This window comes from Monodelphis domestica, chromosome 6 (genome assembly GCF_027887165.1).
Source record: "Monodelphis domestica isolate mMonDom1 chromosome 6, mMonDom1.pri, whole genome shotgun sequence".
Classification (NCBI taxonomy): Eukaryota; Metazoa; Chordata; class Mammalia; order Didelphimorphia; family Didelphidae; genus Monodelphis; species Monodelphis domestica.
In genome coordinates, this window is record NC_077232.1 from 179,083,529 (window position 1) to 179,107,492 (window position 23,964).

The 23,964-nt window shown below is 37.5% G+C and overlaps 1 protein-coding gene and 1 long non-coding RNA gene across 3 annotated transcripts in view; one reads left to right on the forward strand and one right to left on the reverse strand.

Annotated features, from left to right (window-relative positions):
- Positions 1-15,382: 15,382 nt before the first annotated feature.
- Positions 15,383-19,257, reverse strand: LOC130455071 (uncharacterized). The gene is made up of 2 exons (XR_008912904.1): positions 19,072-19,257; positions 15,383-15,847 (listed from the first exon to the last, which is right to left on the reverse strand). It is a non-coding gene; the product is annotated as an uncharacterized LOC130455071 (long non-coding RNA).
- A 26-nt stretch (positions 19,258-19,283) lies between these two features.
- MMAA (metabolism of cobalamin associated A) overlaps positions 19,284-23,964 on the forward strand; it is a 43,727-nt gene continuing 39,046 nt past the window's right edge. The window contains exon 1 of one of the 2 annotated variants that reach the window (XM_007496266.3): positions 19,284-19,422. In XM_007496266.3, the coding sequence (XP_007496328.1) occupies positions 19,407-19,422 (16 nt within the window). In that variant the 5' untranslated portion in view covers positions 19,284-19,406. The remainder of the gene's footprint in view (positions 19,423-23,964) is intronic. The other variant, XM_001376996.4, reaches the window with a different exon arrangement.

The following is a 23,964-nucleotide window of genomic DNA, read 5'->3' on the forward strand; positions in this document are numbered from 1 at the left end:
GATCTTTTCCTATGATGAAAGACATGAATCTGTTTAAAATACATCTGTTTTAAAATTATTGTTCTTTTAAATTATGTTTAGAAAAGTAGTTTGATTAATTTGTAACTTCCAACTCTCTCAGAAGCCACTTGGTGAGGTGAAGCCAAGATGATGGAGTAGAGGAAGAAGCACTTGAATCTCTCTAAAAACTCTCTCCAATGAACCTTAAAATAAAAGTTTCAAAACAAATACTAGATTTACAGAACCAGCAAAGGGACAACATGTGATAATTTTCCCACGGAAGATGGCCTGGAAGGTAGGGAGAGTAGGTTGCTTTCATGGGGGTGAGAGGGGAACCCAGTCCACAGCAAGGCCACACCAACAGCACAGGCCAGCAGGAAAGCCCATCCCCACCCTACCCCTACTGCTTGAGTTTCTGAACCCAGATCCAAGCCAGCAGTGAGACTCTGAGACCCTGCCTAACCAATAGCAGAGTACCTTTTCAGCTTCCCCCCTTGAATTTTTTGAGCCCCAGCACCACCCCCAGTGCCCTGGCCAGTGGAAGCTTGCCATTACCCTTTGATGGGGCCCTCAGCACCAGCACAAGCCTATGATAAGGCCTTGAGCCCCAATAGTGTTCCTGGCCTTGAAAACCAATAGCAGGCCTTGAGAGAAACTAAATCATTAGTGGGAGGAGGCTTCTGGAGCTCCCAGCTCATAGATCATCAAACCACCTTGGAAGAATTGGAATTTGCAGAAAGAAAATACCATAGCTCAAGAGAGTGTTCCTTCTGCATTGGGAATGGAGCCTACTTTTAAGATAAAAGTAAAAGTCAAGAAAAAGGCTGAGAAAATGAGCAAATATAACCCTCCTCCCCATAATCATAGAAAATTATTATGGAGACAGAGGAGAGCAAGGTACAAAATCAGAAGGGGACAATGCGATCAAAGCAGCTACAAGCAAAACTTCAACGAAAAATAGGAGTTGGTCTCAGGTGCAAGAGAAGCTCAAAAAGGACTTCAAAAATCAAGGAGGGAAAATGGAGAAAAGAAATGAAAGCAATATAAGAAGAAAATAACACCTAGAAAAGCAGAATTGACCAAATAGTAAAGGAGAAACAAAAACACAATGAAGAAAATAACTTTTTAAAAAGTAGTCTTAGGCAAATAGAAAAAGAGGCACAAAAGCTTGCTGAAGAAAATATTTTTTTAATTAGAATTAGGCAAGTGGAAGCTAATGATTTCATGAGACCTCAATAAAGAAAACAAATTCAAAGGGATGAAAAATAGAAAAAATATGAAATAGCTTACTGAAAAAAAAATTGACAAAGAAAATAGATCCATAAGAGATAATTTAAGAATTACTGGACTTCCTGAAAGCTTTAATTAAAAAAAAAAGCCTGGACATCATATTACAAGAAATTATCAAATAAAACCACCCTGATATCCTTGAACCAGAGAGTAAAGTAGAAAATGAAAGAATTCACTGATCTACTGAAAGAGATCTTCAAAGGAAAACTCCCAGGAATATTATTGCCAAGTTCCAGAGCTTCTAGGACAAGGAGAAATTCCTGCAAGCAGCCAGAAAGAAGAAATTCAACTGTCGTTGAGCCTCAGTCAAGATTACAAAGGACTTAGCAACTTCTACATTAAAGGAGCAGGAGATCTGCAATATGATAATCCAGAAGGCAAAGGAGCAAAAGTTACAATCAAGAATCATAAGCAAACTGAGTATACTTATCAGAGGAAAACTAGTCATTTAATGAAATAGAGGATTTCTAAGCATTCCAGATGAAAAGAAAAATAGACAGAATATACAGGACTACGTTGACTATAATAACATGATAGTGTCCCCCCCATCAAGAGGGTGAAAAAAAAGATTTCACTGAGAGAAGAGGAAAGGGAGAGGAAGAGTGGGATAAATTATCTCACCTCAAGAGGCACAAAAAAAGGCTATTAAAGTAAAGGGGAGAATGAGGGTGATGGTGCTCAATGCTTAAATCTTACTTTGATAGGAATTGTCTGAAAGAAAGAATAATACCCATTCTCAGTTGGGTATAGAAATTTAGCTTACCATATGGAGGGGTAGGAAAGGAATAAGAAAAGGGGAGACTGATGGAAGGGAGGTTAATCTGGTGGTTTCAGTGGTTAGAAGTAAATACTTATGAGGAGTGAAAGGAAAGAAAAAGAATAGGAACAAAAGGGGAAAACAGAATGGAGAGGAACACAGAGATAGTAGGAGATATAAAATGAATTCTATTATATTAAATTAAAAAAGGTTTTATACAAACAAAACCAATGTGACCAAGATTAGAAGAGAAACAAAAAAATGGAAAAAATGTTTATATCACAAATTTCTCTGATAAAGGCCTCATTTCTGAAATATATAGAAAACTGAATCAAATTTATAAGAATATAAGTCATTCCTCATTTGACAAATGGTCAAAGGCAGTTTTCAGATGAATAAATCAAAACTATCTATAGTCCTATAAAAATGTTTCAAATCACCATTTATTAGAGAAAAATGCAAATTAAAACAATTCTGAGGTACAACCTCATCCCTATCACATGAGAATATGACAGTAAAAGAAAATGATAAATATTGGAAAGGAATGTGGCAAAATTGGGACACTAAAGCATTGTTGATGGAGTTGTGAATTGATCCAATCATTTTGGAGGGCATTTTAGAACTATGCCCCAAAAGTTTTAAAATTACATACTCTTTGATGAAGTAATACCACTACTAGGAGATTTTTTAAAAGTGGGTGGTGGGGGAAAAGGATCTATTTGTACAAGAAGGTTAAAAATAGCTCTTTTTGTGGTGGCAAAGAATTAGAAATTGAGAAGATGCCCATCATTTGGGGAATGACTGAACAAATTATGGTATATGATTATGATGGAATACTATTGCACTATAAGAAATTATGAGCAAGATGGTTTCAGAAAAACCTAGAAAGATCTATAAGAAATGATGCAGAGTGAAGTGAGGAGAACATTATACATAGTAGCAGAAATATTGTAGGTTTATCAATTGTGAAAGACTTAGCTATTCTGAGCAAAACCATGATCTAAGACAATTCTGAAAGATTTATGACAAAAAAATTATTATCTTCCAGAGAAAGAATGATGGAGTCTGAACGCAGATCAAAGCATACCATTTTTCTCTTTAAAAAAGTTTCTTGGCATGTTATACATGTGTGATAGTTGATCACAAAGTTGATAACAAAGGAACCATTCAATGCAAATTTTAAACAAAAGCTCTAGCTTCAAAGACTTAAAAACTAGGGTTTAGCTGGGGAAATTTCATGCTAGTAGTGTGGCAATGTAGTAGGTGACAAATAAATGGCAATCAGGAGATCTTTGGAATGAACAAAGGTCTGTGAGCTCTGCTAGTAACTAACTAGCTGTTATACTCTTCCCTGCCCCAATCTGTCCTGTTGTCTGAAGAACAGGGTCCAGGGTGCTAAAAGAATTCTTCCTGGTTTGGAGAATGGAGAAGAGGGGTAGCTAAGGGGGTCCTACCAAGCTAAAGTTGGAAAAATTGTGAAAAAAGAGCCAGGCTTCGGAACAAACATTTGACAAGTTAGCCAGCTGGAAGGAATTACAGGTCTATGTTTTAGATTTCAAGGACTTGATGCTAGACAAGAAGGGGTTATGCTTATTCAGAGAACCATGGGCATACGAAAATTCAAGTTCTGCCTTATGGTCAGCCCCATTTATAGTCTTGGGTAAATTTTCTTCAAGATGTGAAAGGGAATTCTTTATTCTCTTTGTCTATTTTGAGTTAATCAATCAAGAAACCCCCACTTAACACTTTGTTAGCCATCAAAGTAAGAGAATTCACAAGTCACTCACTTAGAGAGCATCACCCTTTTAACTCAGTCAGAAACTTGTGAATTCTTTGACAAGAGTTTACACCCTCAGAGGATGAGAGATGGATCCCACAGACACTGCCCTACTGGGCAGTTCTAGGCAATTTGTAAGCTGTGATTGGCCCCTGTGAAGAAGGGAAGGGACAGGAAGTGATGTGGGATCTGGAACTGGCTGTCCTCATTTCTCCTTTGGACTTCTTTGGAGAACAGCTCCTTGGGCTCTTCTCCTTTGGACTTCTCAGTACTTCTGGATTGGAGAGATTCCTGCCTTGGTGGCTCTGCAAGGAAACCCTCTCTTCTAGTTGGCACTTCGGTGGGACACTCCCTTCAGCATGAGTTCTGTAGAGAGACTCTTTTCCTTGGATCCTGAATCAGCTTGCTGGTGAGTGACTGGGACTTCCACGTGGAGTTTGGAACTTTGTCAGGGAGAGAGCTGAATTTCATCAGATCAGTACCGAGAGTAGGCTAGGAAACTCTATCTCTTTCCCACCTACATTTCATACTTCAACTCTTTCTCTTCCTCATTATAAATAAAAGCTGCTAACCATTTTTTTTTTAACTTAGGGATAATATTTTTAATTTGGCGACCACAACATTGAATTTATAACTCTCTTATTTAGTCAAAACCCCAATTTAACCCTTACAAAGAGGGAGGCTTTTCCCCCTGTTGCTACTCTAATTAAGGTCTGTGTAGTCTATGTGGAGCTGTATAAACATGAACAATTATTTCATCTCTCTGTAATCTCTTAGTTCCCTCTTTTGGTGCTTCCAATCATTAATACTCTCTTCCTTCTTAATTTACATACTTGTATATGTCATAGAGACCTACATTTTTGCGTGTTTGATGGGGTTGACTACCTCTGTGGTGTTTCTGGTCCTTTCTTGGGGCTTTCCCAAATAATCTGCATCCTCATCAAATTATTAAGGAGAGAGGTTGGGTGTATGGGGAAAATAATGGTAGTCAAAATATGGAAATGGTGAATGGTTGGGGATAAGAGTATTTCTCCCTCAGATTTAAAAAGCCTCAGTGATAGTAACTATGTGAATGTATATCATACTGTCTGAAAACTGAGAGAACAAGATGGGAATGGAATTCAGTTATATTAAATCAGATATAATTGAAGGCTGGGGATCTACTGAAAAGCAGTCAGGAGGTCTTCACAGTTGCCTAAGTGATTCATTTGTGTGCTAAGTAGGTGAGACTGTGGGCCTGCAAACAAAAGAGCCAGATATTTGTTTGGCTGGGTCTAGGTGGTCTCATTCTAAAAGAACAGTAACATTTTGCTATAGAAGTTCCTAGAATATCAGTGGGTGAATATTGTCTACAGAGGCAGTGAAGGAGTAAGTCTATCAAAGAAAGAGGGGCTTTAAACTTAGATGGGAATCAGAGCATGGGTAACACAAAACTGAAAGAAGAGAGAGAAATGCTGGGCCTACTGTTTAAAGTGGTGGAGTTACAGAGTCCCAAAGGAGGGAGAGAGATCAGAGTGGAAAGGAATTCTAGATGCAAGGACTAGGGTAAGGGCTGGAATTTAAAAACAATAAAGTATGAAAATGGAGAAGAAAGAAGGTTGTTGTAAGAGTCATCTCTGCCATGTAGGGCAGGGTAGTCTTGTGTGGCAGTTAAAATTAGTTTCTCTGCTAGAAGTATTATATATTTTAGAGGTTTATTTAAGATTAAGAATTAAAGAAAATACAAAAATAAGAAAGCACATGCCTAGGAGGGCCGAAAGGCCCATTCAATTTCACTTAGATCATGAGAGACATGTCTGCTTGGAAGCGGAAGTAGGAAGAGAGCCCAGTAGGCTTTTACAGCCAGTTAAATAGAAATTTTGATCTCACCCAGGTGGAAATCTCAGTGAGATTAGAGGGCATCTCGGGAACTAGAGCAAGGACTTCTGGGGATTAAAGTCTGGGGTTAAAATCTCCATTTTTACACTTGAGTGCTATAATGGGGGTCTGCTGCATGCCCAAAGTGCTTCAGATGACTCTTCCATATGGTTGATAATAGGAAGAAGATGGCATCTCCCCACATCGAAGATGATGTTTGCAGGGGAATAGTGATAATATGTAGGGAGACTGTGATTGGTTCTGGTCAGCTAACCATATTATGAAAAGAAAGCTTTTTGATTGAGTGCAGAGCCATTAAAAAATATGCCTGTCAAATTCAGTCTCTTCTGTGTGCTTCAGGGTTCCTGTAGGTGCTCAGCATTGGTGAAGGGAATGAAGCCTATGACCTTGTGGGTATGAAAGGTCCAGAGGGTTCTTTGGCATCCAGTCTTTCAGGGCTGAGGTTCCACAGCCAAAGGATGCCTTGATGAGCAGAGACTTTTGGGAGTGATCTTCAGGAACACAGCCTAGTAGTATTAGCTGAGATGCCAGTTCATCCAGCAGATGATCATAACAGGAGATGGACTCCATGGGACCAATCTAATATATAGGAACTAAACTAAATTTGAGCCTAATACCCTTCAAAAGACTGAGGTGGAGTTGAGATTACGCCCCAGGGGTAGGAGGAAATTTGTATGTTTGTTCTAGCAATGTATTTGAAGTAAATGCATTTTTGTAAACGTTAACCCAATGCTAAATGGAACTGGACGTACCAGGCAGTGGACCCTAACAAATGGAAGTCTTATAGCCAGTGTGGGTTGGAGCCAATCACAGAGAACAGTGACACCCACAAACCACTCAGGGTACATGAGAAGCCTGAGGGGGAGATATAGCTTGTCCTGAATGCTACAAAAGTTTTGAAACCAACCTAAAGGCTTCATTATCTTAGAAGGACTGAGGCTTGAGCTGTTCCTTTAGCTTCCCAGTAGAAGATGTACAACAGCCAGTTGGTGAGGCCTGGTTGTTCTCACAGGGGGTTGACTCCCATGTTACCACGATCCACTCAGAGGCAGGAAAGCCGAGACAATGCTGAGTGTCCTTAACAAACCCAGGCTTTATCTTTAACTGGTACTGGGTCATGTGGGTGGTACAAATTGGGCAGAAGTGGCCTGTTTTTCTGCCAGTTCTGTGTTCTTCCTCCATTTGAATGGGGGTGGCAGGTCAGTCCTAGTGATACTATAAATCTAGGGAAGGGGACGCTGGGGAAGATGGGGATCACCACAGGGATAGACTGCCTGACTCTCTAATAACTCTAAATTCTTTTTTTTTGGCATGGGGGTTTTCAATCCTGTATACTATATATAAAGTGACTGTATTGTTGTACCTGAGGAAAGGTGAGACTCACCGGAGAGGTCAGTATTTCTTAACCATTTCTAGGCCTTTAGGTACAAGTGTTTTCTGTGTTCCTTGTGTGCCATAAACTTATTCTGTGCTGCACACCCTGCTTACAAGGCACTGAGAACATCTAGATGAGAGCTAAAATTGAGCTGAAAGAAAATGATCCTAGGGGGAGCAAGAGAGGAGCCCTGTGTTGGGGTTAATTGATAAAAGGAACTTTAGCAAAATGGTGGGAAAGAAGATAAGTCCACAAAAATCCTAAGCATTCTTCTAGAAGAAATTTGTAGAAAGAAATAGAATTTACAATAACAACAGAATGTATCCAATATCTGGGCATTAACCTGTTGGCTCACATAAAACTAGACAACTTAAATAGAAACAAAGGAAGAATATAATAATTAGAAAGATTTTCAATGCCTAGAGCTAGCATTAGGTTCTAGGCAATACAATATAGATGATAATCATGACTAAATTAATTTATGGACTTAGTACAATACCAAAGAAAATACCAATGTACTGTTTCATAGAATTAGTTTTAAAAAATTATTAGTTTTATTATTTTTGGTACAGAATTGTGTTTTTGTCAGGGAAGCAAAGTCCTAGCATAAAAGCTCCTGTTATTATTGCATATCATAGTCTTAGGAACTTGCCTGGAGTGCTGAGAGGTCAAACGCTTTGTTCCTACTGATCAGAGAGAGAGAGCAGCACTGCTAGAAATAGGATTTGACTCCAAAGCTAGTCAGTCCTTTACCAAAACCGTCAGTCAACAAAATTTATATGAAAAAAAACAAAAGAAAAATTTCAAAGGGAATTATTGGTGGAGGAGGAGAAATAAGGACTTCAGTTTCCAGATCTCTAAGTATTCTAAAGAAGAGTAGCTAGGTGGCTCCTTAGTTTGAGAGCCAGGCCTAGAGATGAGAAGTCGTGGTTTCAAATCTGACCTCAGATATTCCCTAGCTGTATGACTAGCTGTGTGACCCTGAAGAAGTCACTTAATCCCCATTGGCTAGCCCTTATGGCTCTTCTGCCTTAGAGCCAATATGGAAAGTAAAGGTTTTTAAAAAAATTATCCTAAAAATAAATATTATATATATATGTATATGCATAGAGACAGTATGCATATACACATATATGATAATAAAAAATAGAAAAATAGATCAATGGAAAGATTAACTATCCCCAAACTTGAACTAAAGACATCCAAGAAGCTAAAGTTTGAAAAACCCAAGATCATAAAGTTCTAGGGAAAGAATTCATTGGTCAATAAAAATTATAATAAAAACTGGGTTTTGAAGAAAATGGGATTCGATCTGCAACCATGTTCCATGAGCATAATATTCAAAATGGGACAATTATCTAATGTTTATAAATAATGAAGCAGTAAAAAGATAATGCAACATTATGTCTGTCAAAGTTGTAGAAAGAAAATCTTAGTTATTAAGCAAATAGAAAAAAAATACAGAAAACAAAATAAATGGATTTGATTGTATAAAAGAAAGTTTTCACATAGTTAAAAGCATTCTATCCACAGAACAAGAAGGAAAGAAATGAAATAGGAGAAAATCTTTGCTAGGAGTATTCCTTTTATTTGTTTGTTTATTTAAATTTTATTTAATTGATTGGGAATTTTTCCATGGTTACATGATTTATGCTCTTTCCTTCCCATTCCCCCAACCCCTTCCCATAGCCAATGAGCAATACCCCTGGGTTTTACATGTGTCATTGATCAGGACCTATTTCTATATTATTGATATTTGCATTAGGGTGATCATTTAGAGTCTACATTTCCAATCATATCCCCATCGGTCCATGTCATCAAGAAGTTGTTTTTCTTCTGTTTCTACTCCCACAGTTCCTTCTCTGAATGTGGATAGCATTCTTTCTCATAAATCCATCAGAATTGTCTTGCATCATTGCATTGCTGCTAGTAGAGAAATCCATTATATTTGATTGTGCCACAGTGTATCCATCTCTGTGTACAATGTTGTCCTGGTTCTTCTTCTTTCACTCTGCATAACTTCCTGGAGGCCATTCCAGTTCACATGAAATTCCTCCAGTTCATTATTCCTTTGAGCACAATAGTATTCCATCACTAACAGATGCCACGATTTGTTTAGCCATTACCCAATAGATGGACACCTCCTCATTTTCCAATTTTTTTTTTGCCACTACAAAGAGTATGGTTATAAATATTTTTGTACAAGTCTTTTTCCTTATTATCTCTTTGGGATATAAACCCAGCAGTGGTATGGCTGGATCAAAGGGCAGGCAGTCTTTTAAAGCCCTTTGGGCATAGTTCCAAATTGCCATGGTAGGAACATTCCTGATAAAAAAGCAGATACCCTAAATTTATAAGGAATTGGTACAAATTAATATCATTGAAAAAGTATTTCTTAATCACTTACTTTGTGCCAAGTATAAGAACATGATATATTCTTTAATAGAGAATTGGTCAAAGAATATGAACAAGTTCCTAAAAGAAGAAATAGGTACAGCACCTGGAAAGAATGTTCACATTTTATAATAATCAGAATAATGAAAATTAAAACTTTGATAAAGTCTCTTACAATTGACAAAGACAGTTTAAAATGATAACACTCAGTAGCAGGATTATAAGAGAAACAGGCACATAATATGTTACTGATGGAGTTGGATTTATATAATCTTTCAGGAAAAGAGGTAATTATATAATACGAACTAAAAAACTATTTATACCTGTTGACCCAGTGATTATACTAGGATGATGCCCCTAACTATGTGAACAAAAACATTCCTAGTATCATTATTTATAATAGTACCAAAAAGTAAACAACTCATGTGTTGGAAGAAAGGCTAAACAAATTATATGAATATAATGGAATTTTATTGCATGAATAAGGCATGACAAATGGGAAGATGGTAATGCAATACTGGAAGAGATATGAAGTGCTGCAGTACAAAGAGGGAAGAACCAAAATAACTATATATATACCAACTACAATTATGGAAATACTAATAACAGTGACAAAGTAGAGGGAAATGCACAGAAGGAAAAAAAATTGAAAGTGACATTGAAATAACTAGGATACTTTTTATTGCTATATCATTTAATATTGATATATATATACATTAAAAACCTTGTAATATCAGAATTTTAGCAATTTATGTTTATTCGTTAAGACTTTATTTGAATATTTTGTTGATGATTAATAAGGCATATAATTTTTTTCTTTAAAAATTCTTCTTGATATCTTTTGTTTTGACACCTTTATTTTTAAAAAAATCCCAGTTCCTTCCCTTGTGCATTGAGCTATCCTTTATAATAAAAGATAGAAAAGAAGAAAAATTCTGCAACCTAACCAATGTGATACATGTAATGCATTTTGTAAAAGAAGATTAAATTCATCTTGAAAATAAAAGATCAAAAACAATCCCAATTTATGACTGCAAGTCCCAATAGAAATAATTTTGAAACTTGGAAGGCGACAAATAAGTTAAATGGTAGGTTAACTGTGGTTCACTCTAGTAAGTTACTAATAATGAATGATACATTAACAAGCATATATACCATCAGGGTTATTACTTTTATTATAATTGTGATTATTATCTTAATTATAATCTACAACAATTCCCTTAGAAGGCATAGAGGGTTGTGTTTGCAGATGTGTACCACTGGTGGAGAACCCACCATGATGAAATCACAAATCTTTTGAAGATTTGTCACACAGGCTGGTGAGAATTATGGAGCTCTTTTTGAGAGCTCGGAGAGAAAAAATTAGCAACTTTAATCAAAAGTATTATGTTCTCTAACATTCAGTCCTCAAAGCGGAATAATACCAGTAAATTAGTTTCGAAAGGAAGTTTTAAGAATTTCTCCCTAAGGGCAATTTGGAACTATGCCCAAAGGGCGACAAAAGAATATCTACCCTTTGACCCAGCCATAGCACTGCTGGGTCTGTACCCCAAAGAGATAATGGACACAAAGACTTGTACAAAATATTCATAGCTGCGCTCTTTGTGGTGGCCCAAAACTGGAAAATGAGGGGATGCCCATCAATTGGGGAATGGCTGAACAAACTGTGGTATATGTTGGTGATGGAATACTATTGTGCTAAAAGGAATAATAAAGTGGAGAAGTTCCATGGAGACTGGAACAACCTCCAGGAAGTGATGCAGAGCGAGAGGAGCAGAACCAGGAGAACATTGTACACAGAGACTAATACACTGTGGTATAATCGAACGTAATGGACTTCTCCATTGGTGGTGGTGTAATGTCCCTGAACAACTTGCAGGGATCCAGGAGAAAAAAACACTATTCATAAGCAAAGGATAAACTATGGGAGTGGAAACACCGAGGAAAAGCAACTGCCTGAATACAGAGGTTGAGGGGACATGACAGAGGACAGACTCTAAATGAACACTCTAGTGCAAATACTATCAACAAAGCAATGGGTTCAAATCAAGAAAACATCTAATGCCCAGTGGACTTACGCGTCGGCTATGGGAGGTGGGGGGGAGGAAAAGAAAATGATCTTTAACGAATAATGCTTGGAAATGATCAAATAAAATATATTAAAAAAAAAAAAAGAATTTCTCCCTAATCAGATAATCAGGCTTTTTGCTCTCCTAAGAGACTACAGGTCTTTCTTCAATTTCCCAAATGCTTAGCAAGTTGCAAAAGCGTTTACCTATCCAATATTGCTTTGCTGCCACCTGCTGGGAAGTAGGAGTTGGCTTCAAGTTTCTTACGCAGGTGAACTCAAAACTTCGCCTTCCCCATAAACAAATCATCATAATTTAAAAATACCTACAACCAGGTCAATACTTCACTGATAGTGGAGCTGTGAAACAGTCCAACTCTTTAATGCAATAATTTGGAATTATATAAGAAAACTTATAAAATTGTTCTTGGTCTTTGACCCAAAGATCTTACTACTGGGTCTGTACTCCCAGGAGATCATTGAGAGTGAGAGAAGGCATCTCAGTACAAAAAAAGATGGAGCAGGACCAGCAAAAAGTTGGAAAAGGCAACAACTGAGTGTTCAGTGATTGGGGAACAAATGTTTGCACAGATTGGGGTCTATGAATGTAATAGGTTAGAAGAATTCAAAGAAAATGTGTGAAGACTTGTAGGAGGTGATACCCAGTGGAAGAAGCAGAATCAAAAGAACAGTATACACAATGTCTATAACTTTTGGGTCAAAGACAGTGGATAAGGTTGGCACTAATTTATTAAAGTTAAAGCACACAGCCATACTTTATTTGCTTTTATTTATTTATTTATTTATTTATTTATTTATTTATTTATTTATTCATTCATTCATTCATTCATTCATTCATTTATTTATTTATTTAATTATTTATTTATTTATTCATTCCTTCTCTCCCCTCCCCATTGAACAAAATTTTGTCGTTTGTTATAGTGCAACCATATTCCATTACATTCATTTGCTGCAATTTGTCCATCACTTTAGTTTAAAGTTCTTGGATAAGTTCTGTTTGAGGGTATCAATTCTCCACCATTTTTTCCCCCTAGCTAGTCCATTAAAAAAAATCTCTTTGTAATTCCTTATAGGAATTCTTGAAGTCTTGGTGGCCAAGACATTGTTTCCCCCTCAGGCTGTACTTGGACTTGTGGAGTTACCTTTTTTCACTAGGTTTATTGTCCCTTGGGCACCTCACAATCCAAGGTCTGTCTTAGACTATACAGTAAAGTGGTTGCATTATTTGAAACATACACTGCACATAGCCACTGAACTAGAACCAACCATATTTGACATATTTACTTTGCATAGAGTGAGAATTTGAATACATCATCAAGGGATTCATTATTTGCACTATTTAGGATGTAGCTTACTTTTTGATATTTTTAGCATTTTCTTAGGATACTCATCAGCCTCAGTGTCTGTATTAGAGTTTTGTACTTGGATCAAACTCTACTTTTGCATTTCTGGATGGTGAAGGCAGACCCTAAATGGTTGTGATTGAGGTTGTTTGTTGGTATCTTCTGCCTGTGATTCAAGCATAGCTCACAGTTAGGCACATAGCTAGAGAGGAACAGAGCTGGAGGAGAGGGGAATGCTAGGATCACTCCTCTCCCCCTCTCCACAGGCACTTGAGGACATTTCTTACATCACTTGCCCCTCTGCCCAGTAGCCCAATGGGAGCTTTTCCTCCCTCCCCAGTCTGGGGTGAGGTAGGGGAAGCAGCACTCAGTCTTTAATGGGGGAGCAGGGCATAGCACTTGGTCTTTAAAAGGTTTGCCATTACTGCCCTAAAGTATAGGAGTGCTTTATGTTCCTACTCAAATCACTCTAGTGGTCCTTATTGTCTCAGAGATCAAAGGCAAAGTATAGTTCTTCTATCTTTTGCAAGAATCAAGGTCAAAATGGAATAAATTAGGGGTAAATTACCTCAGCAATCTAATGTTTGATAAACCCCCAAATTCCAGCTTTTGGTATAAGAACTCACTATTTGACCAAAACTGCTGGGAAAATTGGAAAACAGTATGGCAGAAATTAGGTATAGATTAATATCTCGTACCCTATACCAAAAATGGGTGTATGATTTAGCTATAAAGGGTGATATTATAAGTAAATTAGGGGAACATAAAATAGTTTACCTGTCAGATTGATGGAGAAGGAAAGAATTTATGATCAAATAAGAGATAGAGATCATTATGAGATATAAAATGAATAATTTTTTTCATATTAAATTTAAAAGTTTATTACAAACAAAACTAATGCAACCAAGATTAGAAGGGAAACAACTGGGAAAAAATTTTATATGAAATTTCTCTGATAAAGGTTTCATTTCTCAAATATATAAAGAACTAAATCAAATTTAGAAAAGTACAAGACATTCCCTACTTGACAAATGATCAAAGGATATGAATAAGCAGTTTTCAAACAAAGAAATCAAAGCGAACAATAATTATATGAAAAAATATTCAAAATCCCTCTCAATTAGAGAAATGCAAAATAAAACAACTGCGAGGTACCACTTCACACATATCACACTGGCCAATATGACAGTAAATAAAACTGATGAATGTTGTGCCAAAATTGGAACACTAATGCATTGTTGGAAGAATTGTGAACTGATCCAACCATTCTAGAAGAAAATTTGGAATTATGCCCAAAGGACTATAAAACAATGCATACCCTTTTGTGAAGATGGGCTCAACTCTCCCCTGCCCATTTTTAGATTTAATCACCAGAAGCGTGTATATAACCCACTTACACCTGAGTGGATGAGGTCTGTGACCCAAGTGTGAGAAAGTGGGTGACAAATCAGAAATTAGTGACTGCCCCCTGGGCAGTCCTAAGCAAAAACATAAACTATAATTTGTCCACATAAAAGTAGAGAAAGGCAAAGGAAGTGATGCAAAGCAGCATCTTTAAAAGGAGTTACAACTTCCTGTGAGGCAGTTCTTTGTTCTTTGGAGTTCTGAGTTTGAGTTGGAGTCTAGTAAAGAATCTGCTTACTGGACCTGAGACCTTGGACTTGGTGAGACTGTTCTTAAATCTGTCCCTTTGAACTACCACATGGATGAATGAAAAAGCCTCACTCCTTTCCTGGATTTTTTGAAGAGACTAGCCTCAGGAGAGGCCTCCCCTCTTGAGAGATGCTTTGTGACTGAAGCTCTTGCTTTATTCATCCCCAGGTCTTCACCTCAAGGCTGAGGCCCCTCCTGCTGAGGACTAATTAGCCCTGCCTGGGTTGAGCCAGGGGTCGGAGCAAAATATTTAGTGTGTTAGATTAGATATCTTACTTATCCTTTAATTTTCTTACTTCTCTTTCTCCTTTTGTAAATAAATTACCATAAATTACTAAAAAATCATTTAGAATTGATTAAATTCCTGGCAACCATACTCTTAAATAATCCAGTTCAACCCCTTACATTTCCGCCCCCTTAAACTTTGATCTAGTAATACCAAAGAGATCAAAGAAGGGAAAAGACCTGTTTATACAAAAATATTTATAGCCACTCTTTTTGTGGTGGCAAAGAATTGGAAATTAAAGGGATGTCCATCAGTTGGAGAATGGCTGAACAATTTGATGGTGCTGAAATACTATTGTGCTATAAGGGACGATGAACAGGATGATTTGAGGAAGATCTAGAAGGACCTGCATGAAACTGATGCAGAGTGAAATAAATAGAAACAGGAAAACATTGTACACAGTAACAGCAATACTGTGGAATGATCACCTGTGAGAGAATAAGCTATATGATCCAGGACAAATCTGAGAGACGTATGACAAAGAATATTATCCACCTCCAGAGAAAGAATTGTTGGAGTCAGAATGGAGATGAAAGTATGTAAGTTTTCACTTGTTTATTTGGGTTTATGTTTTGGGGTTTTGGTTTTATAAGATTACTCACAAAAATGACTAACATGGAAATGTTTTGCATGATAATACATGTATAATCCAAATTAAATTGCCTGCCAGCACTGGGAGGGGCAAGAGAAGAGAGAGAGGGAGGGAAGAAGGGAGATAAATTTGATCATATAACTTGGGAAAACATGTGGAAATTTGTTATTACATGTAATTGGTTAAAAAAATAAAATATATATTAAGGAGAGGACTACATCCTTAAGACCAGTGAATCTTGCAAACAGTGTGCCAGAGAGATGCATCTTCTTGCTTCCAGATGGTAATTGAACTATGCTTGTTGAGAAGAGAGATTGCTGCTCCTTTTCATTTTGCCTTTGGATCCTGCCATTATCCTGATATTCAGATGGAAACTGTTACTAGAAATCCTGGCAAAAGAAGAACTCCCAAGGCTGGAAGAGAATTGGAGAAGAGTTCTATGGTAAGAGAACCTAAATATTGTCACTCAACTGAAACCTCTCTCCAAGATTACCAGCAATCAATTAATTGCCAAACTTGATGGCTTTTTCTGAGTCCTAATGCTTCTTTACTACAGCATTCAAAACTGTTGACTTTTCTTTCATCCCAGATATCTTCTTATTCATGAGTTTTCCCACCACTACTCTGTATAGTTTTTCTTCCTGTCAGGCCATTTTTTCATTTGTTATTCATATTCTAATTCTGAATTACCAACTACCTAATGAACAGTTTCAAATGGATGACCCACAAACATCTCAAATTCAATACATTTAAAACAAAACTTATGATTTTCCCCAAACCCTATTCTTAACTTTTAAAATCTCTTAAATTTTAAATTTAAATGTGTATACCACCCATCAATAATTATTAATCATCAAGAAACACTTATAAGTGCCTACTATGTGTCAGCCCAATTGTTCTGCTAAGTGCTGGGACTACAAAAAGAGGTAAAAGACAGCCCCCCCCCCCCAAAGAGTTTACAATCTAATGGAGGGAGATATGAAAACAAATATATAGAAAACGAGTTTTATACTGGATAAATAGGACATAATTAACAGAGGGAAGACTGGAATTGAGGGGTTGGGGAAGGCTTCTTGTAGAAAGTGGGATTTTAGTTGGGACTTAAAGCCAGGATGGTCAGTCTTCAAGAGTGAAGGAAGAAGTGTTCTTAGTTTTGGTGGTCAGCCAGAGAAAATTCTAAGAACCAAGAAAGAGAGGGTCAATACATCTAGAATTGGTCTCCTCTCCATTCACACAAGTATCTCTGTCACTACTAACCTGGACTCCAGCCATAGCCTCCTAATTGGGCTCCCTGCCTCGTCTTTCTCTTTTCCAATTCTTCTTATATACAGAAGTCAAAATGATATTCCTCAAGCCCAGGTTTGATCAATGCCACTCATCTGCTCAAAAAAGCTCCACTGGCTCCCTATTACAGGTATCTAAGATAAAGGATAGACTACTGTGACATTTAAAGTAGTTCTTTCCACTCTGCTTACAACCTACTTTTCTAGGCTTATTGCATATTATATTCCTACAGATTACATATCAGCAAAACTATTTTGTTTTCTGCTGCCCTTAGTCAGCTCAAGCTATCTCCTATACTTGCTATACTTTGTAAGGACTCTGTCCTTACAAAATCCTTAGCTCTCTTCAAAACTCAGCCCAAGTGCTGAGTTTCCAGGAAACTTATCTTGATTCCTACGGCTGCCAGTGCCTTCCCTTTGAAGGTTACCTTCTATTTACTTTGTATGCATCTTGTCTATATACCTATATATCTAATGCATGTCCCCTATTAGAATGCAAGCTCCTTGAATGCAATAATTGCTTTTTGGCTTTTTCTTTGTGTCCCCAGCACAGTGCAATATTTGGGGCATATTATTTGCCTAATACCTACTTGCTTGCTTGCTATTTTTGTGTATATTGTCTATTTCATTTTCTATATATTTTGTTTTCCCAGACAGAATTAAGCATGCTCTTTTTATATACTCAGTACCTATCATGATGCCTGCTACATAAAAGATTAACAAATGCTTTTAGATTTATTTGAAGGTAGGGAGTAAATGGGGGTGGAGCATGTGGAATTTTTGAAGCATTACTCACTCTCACAATATGACCTGCCTATCCTTGATTTTTGCATTTTAATAATTCATATGACAATCACAAAAACAGCATTTAGAGATAGAAGATAACTTAGCTATCATCTAGTGGAAATCTTTCATTTTACAGCTGAGGAAACAAAGGTCCAAAGAAAAGTGATTGACCCAAGGTCACTTGAGTTTAGTAAGTACTATAGAATTTGAACCTAGAACATCTGTATATACTCAAGGTACAATCCTTTACACTTTTTGATGTGTGACCTTGGGTAATTTTCCCATTGGACCACTATAAAATGAGGGGTTTGGATTAGTTGACCTCTCTTTCCTTTCAATCTCTAAATCCTATGGTAGCTTTAGGAGTATTATTTGGTGTCTGGCAACATCATATATTGGATTGGTCAGACCTAGGTTTGAGTCCTAGCTCTGATTTGCTGTGTGATAGAATAAAACACTTCACCTAAGGCTATTTGTTCATTTATAAGAATATATAATAATATATGTATGTTTGTGTATATGCAAACTTGTATTTTAATCTCCATCTTTCGGATGGCATAAAGTCCATCTTAGCATCAATACTGTGTATTAGTTCCAAGGCAGAAGAGTGTTGAGGACAAGGAAATGGGGGTTAAGTGACTTGCTCAGCATCACACAGCTAGGGACTGCATGAGGTTAAATTTTTTGAATCAGAACCTCTTACTCTAGGCTTGGCTCTCCACCCACTAAACAACCTAGGTGTGCCCTGGCCTAAAGTTTTTTATTTTTTTAAACCCTTATTTTCTTGTCTTAGAATCCATTTAAAGTATTGGTTCCAGGGCAGAAGTACAGTTAGGGGTAGGCAATGGAGGTTAAATGACTTGCCCAGAGTCAGAAAGCTAAGGCAGTGTCTGAGGTCATATTTGAACCCAGGACCACCTGTCTCCCAGCCTCGCTCTTTGTCAAATGATTCACCTAACCTGCCTCTGGCATAAAGTTTTAATTTATGTTAGGGTTAGATAGACAGATGTGCATATATACACATACATACACACATGTATATATACATGTGGGCCTGATATACATATGTACGTGCTTATATTTGTGTTTATATATCCAAATATATACATACACACATAAAACACTGTAAGCTATTATACCCAGACCTTAATGAATTTTGTCAGCTCATCTGAAACATATACACATGCATACAGTATGCACGCACATGTGTGCACATGCAATAATCTCACATATATATGCCTCTATACACATATGCATGTATAAAAACACACACTTTATGCTATCTTTATTCCCAGACGTGAATGAAAACTTTCCACCAGCTGGTCTGAAAGATGAGGATAAAAATGACTGGGTTTTCCCGTCCCAAGACTGAGGGAAATGAAGAGTTTTCAACCACGAGCAGAAATTAGTGAAAGATTTACTTAGGCCAGAGCATCTGGTTACTTCCAAAAGCCCATAAATGAAAAAGCCATGTGACTTTTGTTTCCAAAATTATTGTACTCTTAAGTTCACTGCAGCAAGAGGAAAGACTAAAGAGACTCATTTAGCCTACTCTTTCAGATCCTTACCGATCGGGCCCTTTGCGAGACTTCCTTCCCCTCTCATCCACTAGGGAATTGGCTTTTTCCAACTACACCGCCCCTCCCAACCCTCAGCCCTGTTATCCGCTTTATGCTCATGCGCGCGCTTTTCTTGCCCACAAGCCACGTCCGCAGGGATCGAGGCCACGCCTCTTTCTCCTCGCCCTTCCACCCTTTCGCGCCATGCAGTTGAGGTCCACTCGCCTTTTCCTCATACCCTACTTCCTCTGGCAGAAACAATCTTCCAGTTGGAGGCGATCGACTGCGGCTGCGCCTGCACCTGAGCGAAGGGGCGGAGCGGAAGAGGCGTGGCTTCGGTGTCTATGACAGCCGTCCCGAGTGAGTAAGGGAGCAGGCGGTGCGAGGGCTCTCCTGGCCTCTGGGGCCGCCCTTCCCCTGTCTGTGGTAGTGGTGCGGCTACGGGCCTCGGTGGCTGTGGGCTGAGGTTGGGCGCGGGCGGGGAGGGGTAAGGGAAAAGGGCCTCTTGGCCTCGCCCTCCTAGAGACCTGGGCTGGTGGGGGTTGGGGGAAGAGGGTGCCGGCGCTTGCGCGTTCCTGGAGCCTCGGGGAAGGGGGAGGGAGAAATGGGGAAAAGAAAGTCAGGCCAAGGTTAGGTCAGGGTCGGCGTTTCGGGATGCTATCTCTGTGCTTTTAACTTTGTCGAGAGGTGCGGCGTTTGCCATATTGCAAGCACTTAGAAAATGAAACTTCTCTCGGACAAATTTGAATCTTCCTTATTAGAAGTTCATCAACCTCCTTCCCCGGGACCCTTTGGCACCTTGGCCTGCCTTCTACCCTGCGAACTCTGTACCGGAGCCTGAGGGCCTAGTGAGTGGAGATGTGTACTAGAGAGACTAATAATGGTGGCACATAATGCAATGCAGACTGATGCTGTGATTTCGCAACTGAACTCCTCCGCATTTTCTTCGCATCTTCTCCGCAGTTTGCCGAGATCTGTACACATACACACACACACAATATATGTATATTTACGTTTACTGTATATATTCACACATACTTAAATCAATAGATCTGTGCTCTATTGATCACTTTTTGTAAAGATGACTTGGCCAGGTGCACAGAACCATATATGTCAGAGGCATGATTTGGACCCAAGTCTTGCAGCTTTCCAGGCTAGTCTTCTATTCTCTGCCTCTTATCTTTATGTATCTCTGCTTATAGCACTTTAATTCTTCCGCCTTCCCTTCCTTTCTTCTTTTCCAAGTTATTTCCCTTCCTCCCTCCCAACCCTGCACTTTTGACACTTAAGTCTGAATATAGATGAAGCTATACAATACATAGTTATACATATCAGTTCTTTCTCTAGAGGTAGCTAGCATCTTCCTTCATAGGTCCTTTGTAGTTGATTTGAATAATTATCTAAATCATAATGTAGACACAAGTTATTCTTTAAATAATACTGTCATTTCTGTATACAGCATTCTCTTGATTCTCATTTCACTTTTCACGAGTTTCAGATAAATTCCATATTTTTTTAAAATCAAGCTGCTCATCATGTCTAATAACACAATACTATTCTGTGTCACTCATACACCACAATTTATTCAGCTATTCCCCAACGGATGGGCATCCCCCTCAATTTCCAGTTCTTTGCCACCGAAGAGAGAGATGCTATAAATATTTTAGAATGTATAGATTCCCCTGATCAGGTTGGGAAACAGACCTAATTCTAATTGCTGGGGCAGAGGGTACATACAGTTTTTTAAAACTTTGGGCATTATTCTAGTTCTCCAAAATGGTTGGGTCAGTTCGGAGTTCTACCAACAACGTATGAGTACCCCAATTTTTCCACATCCCCTTCAACATTTATCATTTTTCCTTTCTATTATTTTAGCCAATCTAATAGGTGTGCATATCAAAGTTTTAAAATTTTCATTTCCCTAATCAATAATGATTTAGAGCAATTTTTCATCTATGTAGCTTTGATTTCTTCTTCTAAAAGCTGCCTGTTCATATCTTTTGACCATTTATCAATTGGGGAATGACTTGTATTCTTATGAATTCAACAAAATTCTCTGTATATTTGAGATATGAGATCTTTAAGAAACTGTCCACAAAATTTTTTCACCAATTTTCGGCTTTTCTTTCTTATCTTGGCTACTACGTTGGTTTTATTTGTACAAAACATTTAAAAATTTTCAAAATGCTTTGTTCATGACTTCATTTTAACCTCAAAATAGCCTGGTGAAGTCAATATTACTGTCCTCATTTTACACCTAAGCAATTATCTCCAGTATTCCTAATCTTATTTTACTGATGAGAAAACAGGCTGAGAGAGATTAAGTGAAGTTGCTGAGAGTTGGAGATGGTCATACAAGTAAGTATTTGAGACTGGATTTATACCTTATCCTTCAACTATTTGTTGCCCCAAGGTTCTGGGCTTTAAAAGACAAACACATCACAGTCCAGACATTCAAAGAAACTTTTTACGTGTGGAGGAGGAGGAACAACATGTACTCATAGAAGTAGATAGAAAATATACATACAAAGTAAATACAAGGTACTTGCTGTGGTGAGGAGGCAACTTGAGGATATCAAGAAAGGCCTCATGTAGGAAATACCACTTATGCTGTGCTAGGAGAGTCCTAGGAATTCTAAGAGGCAGAGATAAAGAGGGAGTACATTCTGGCCTGAGGGGACTATATTGTGTATGTGAATTTTAAGAGTAGAAATTAGGAAATCTGACAACTGTTGGAAAATGTCAGATTTTGTAGTTTAGTGTGAAAAAAGAAATTAAAAGTTACAATCAGAGAAAATGCCTTGTATGAAGACTAGCACTTTTCTGGTTAAAGACAAAAATAAAATTGTATGTTCTGATGGAACACACACACGTTTGAGGGAGACATGTACATATATAAATATTTCCTAAACTTACATAAAAAATAAAAAGTGACATTTTTCTGTAGGGAGAGGGCATCAGTTGTCAAAGGGATCAGGAAAGGTTTTATGTAGAACTCAAATTCTTAATTGAAAAAAATTTTATGGATCTTTTGGGCAAAAATGGTGAAGTTTCCAGACCCCTTCAGAATACTGTGTTTTATTAAATGAAATATATAGAATTACAAAGGAAATCAATTATTTTGAAATAATTATCAATATATTTATTTTAAAAGTTCAGAGACTAAGATAAGAATTCCTAATGTGTAGAGGGTAGTGGAGTTGGAGATGAATGATGACGTCTTGCCGCTGTGCGTGAATGCTGACACCAGGCCACAACCGCACCTCAGGTAACAACTGGCGTCCCATGCCCCATGTGCCACAAACTCTGCACCTCAGTCTTTGGACTCCAAAGCCATATGAGGGTACACCGTAGATGAAAATGCACAAAGACAATTGTCACTCTTGGACACCGAGAGACTATTACTATAGAGGGTAGTGGAGTTGGTAGTAGAGTTTTGAAGGAGATAAGACTTCTGAAGAGGTGGAGTTGAGGAGAGACTGAATCCCAGGCTTGAGAGAGAGAGCCAGTGCAAAATCATAGAGATGGAAATGGTGGGGTGTGCTGTGTGAAGAACAACAAGAAAGCTAGTTTGACTAGATCTTAGAGTGGTTTAAGGGAATGTTTAATAAATTTGATAGGTAGTTAACCAGGGTATAAAGGATTTTAAAAGGCAGAGGAATTTATACTTGATTCTAGTAGCCCTAGAGAACTATTGGAGATTATGTTGTGAAGGAGTAACATAGTTACATCTGTGCTTTAGGAATACTTATACGTGTGTGCATATGAAGCCAGTATATTCTCTTTTATTACTTACATATCATGACATATTTAAAATATAGCCAACTTATATTGCTTTTCAAAAAGTTGTACAATGAGATTTATCTTCCTTAAAGTGAAGAAAAAGATTGACTAAAATAATAGAAATATGGTATTAGGTAGTTTATATCCAAATTACAACTGAGTTAGCATTCAGAAATAGTAACACATGGTATAATATCTTTTCACCTTCGTGGAACCTGCAGTTCCATAATCATTGACCTAATGTATTGATTTTGGAAATCCTGTACACATTTTCATGCTTGAGTGGTTATTGAGAATTTGAAGTAGAAATTCGGATCAATTTCAGGCATATATTTACAGAAAGGCCCTAGCTATTGCCAAGAAGATTTTAAAGAGAAAAATACAAATCCAGAATTGGCATAGAATTAACAAAAGTTTAAAAATTTATCTTTACTAGAAAAATAAAAGTTTTAAAAACATTGATTCTATGTTTATCCTGTATGATGAAGGCTCCAACCCATGTAAAACTGGGGAGGATATGAATCTTTAAAAACACCTGTTCCTCCCAACCAGTAGAATACTGTTGTCTAAGAGTACTGTTCTGGATGAAATGAATAAAGGAGAATTTCTACTTTTATACTTGATTTCACTAGTAATTTAAGAGAGCTTTGATTTTATAACTGGTAAAACTTTTCTGTTCTTTACATAAAAGGCAAGATGCTAATTTGTATAACAATTGTGAAGCCCTTCTCTCCTGCAATTCTGATCATGTCACCAATTATGCCCTACCTGTAACCTATACTTTAGACTCTAGGCTCTACACATTGGAAAAGCCATAGTATATAGCTGTGTCTTTTTCTTTTTATAGACTGCTTTTAGGTTTGATTTTTAATATCTTAATAATTTTCAGGTATCTGTATAAACTATCTTTATATGAATTATGTCATAAAATTTTAATATTAAAAGGTCATTCAACCTTTTTTTTTTAAATACCAGCTGCCAACATGTAATGAGAAGATTTAAATTAATCCTTATTGGCCTAAACAAAACCATAGTTAAGAATGTAGTTTTGCCCTCCCCCAATTTATACATTCCAGATTTAAACATAAAGTAAGGCACAGTTTAAAAGGTTTTGAAATT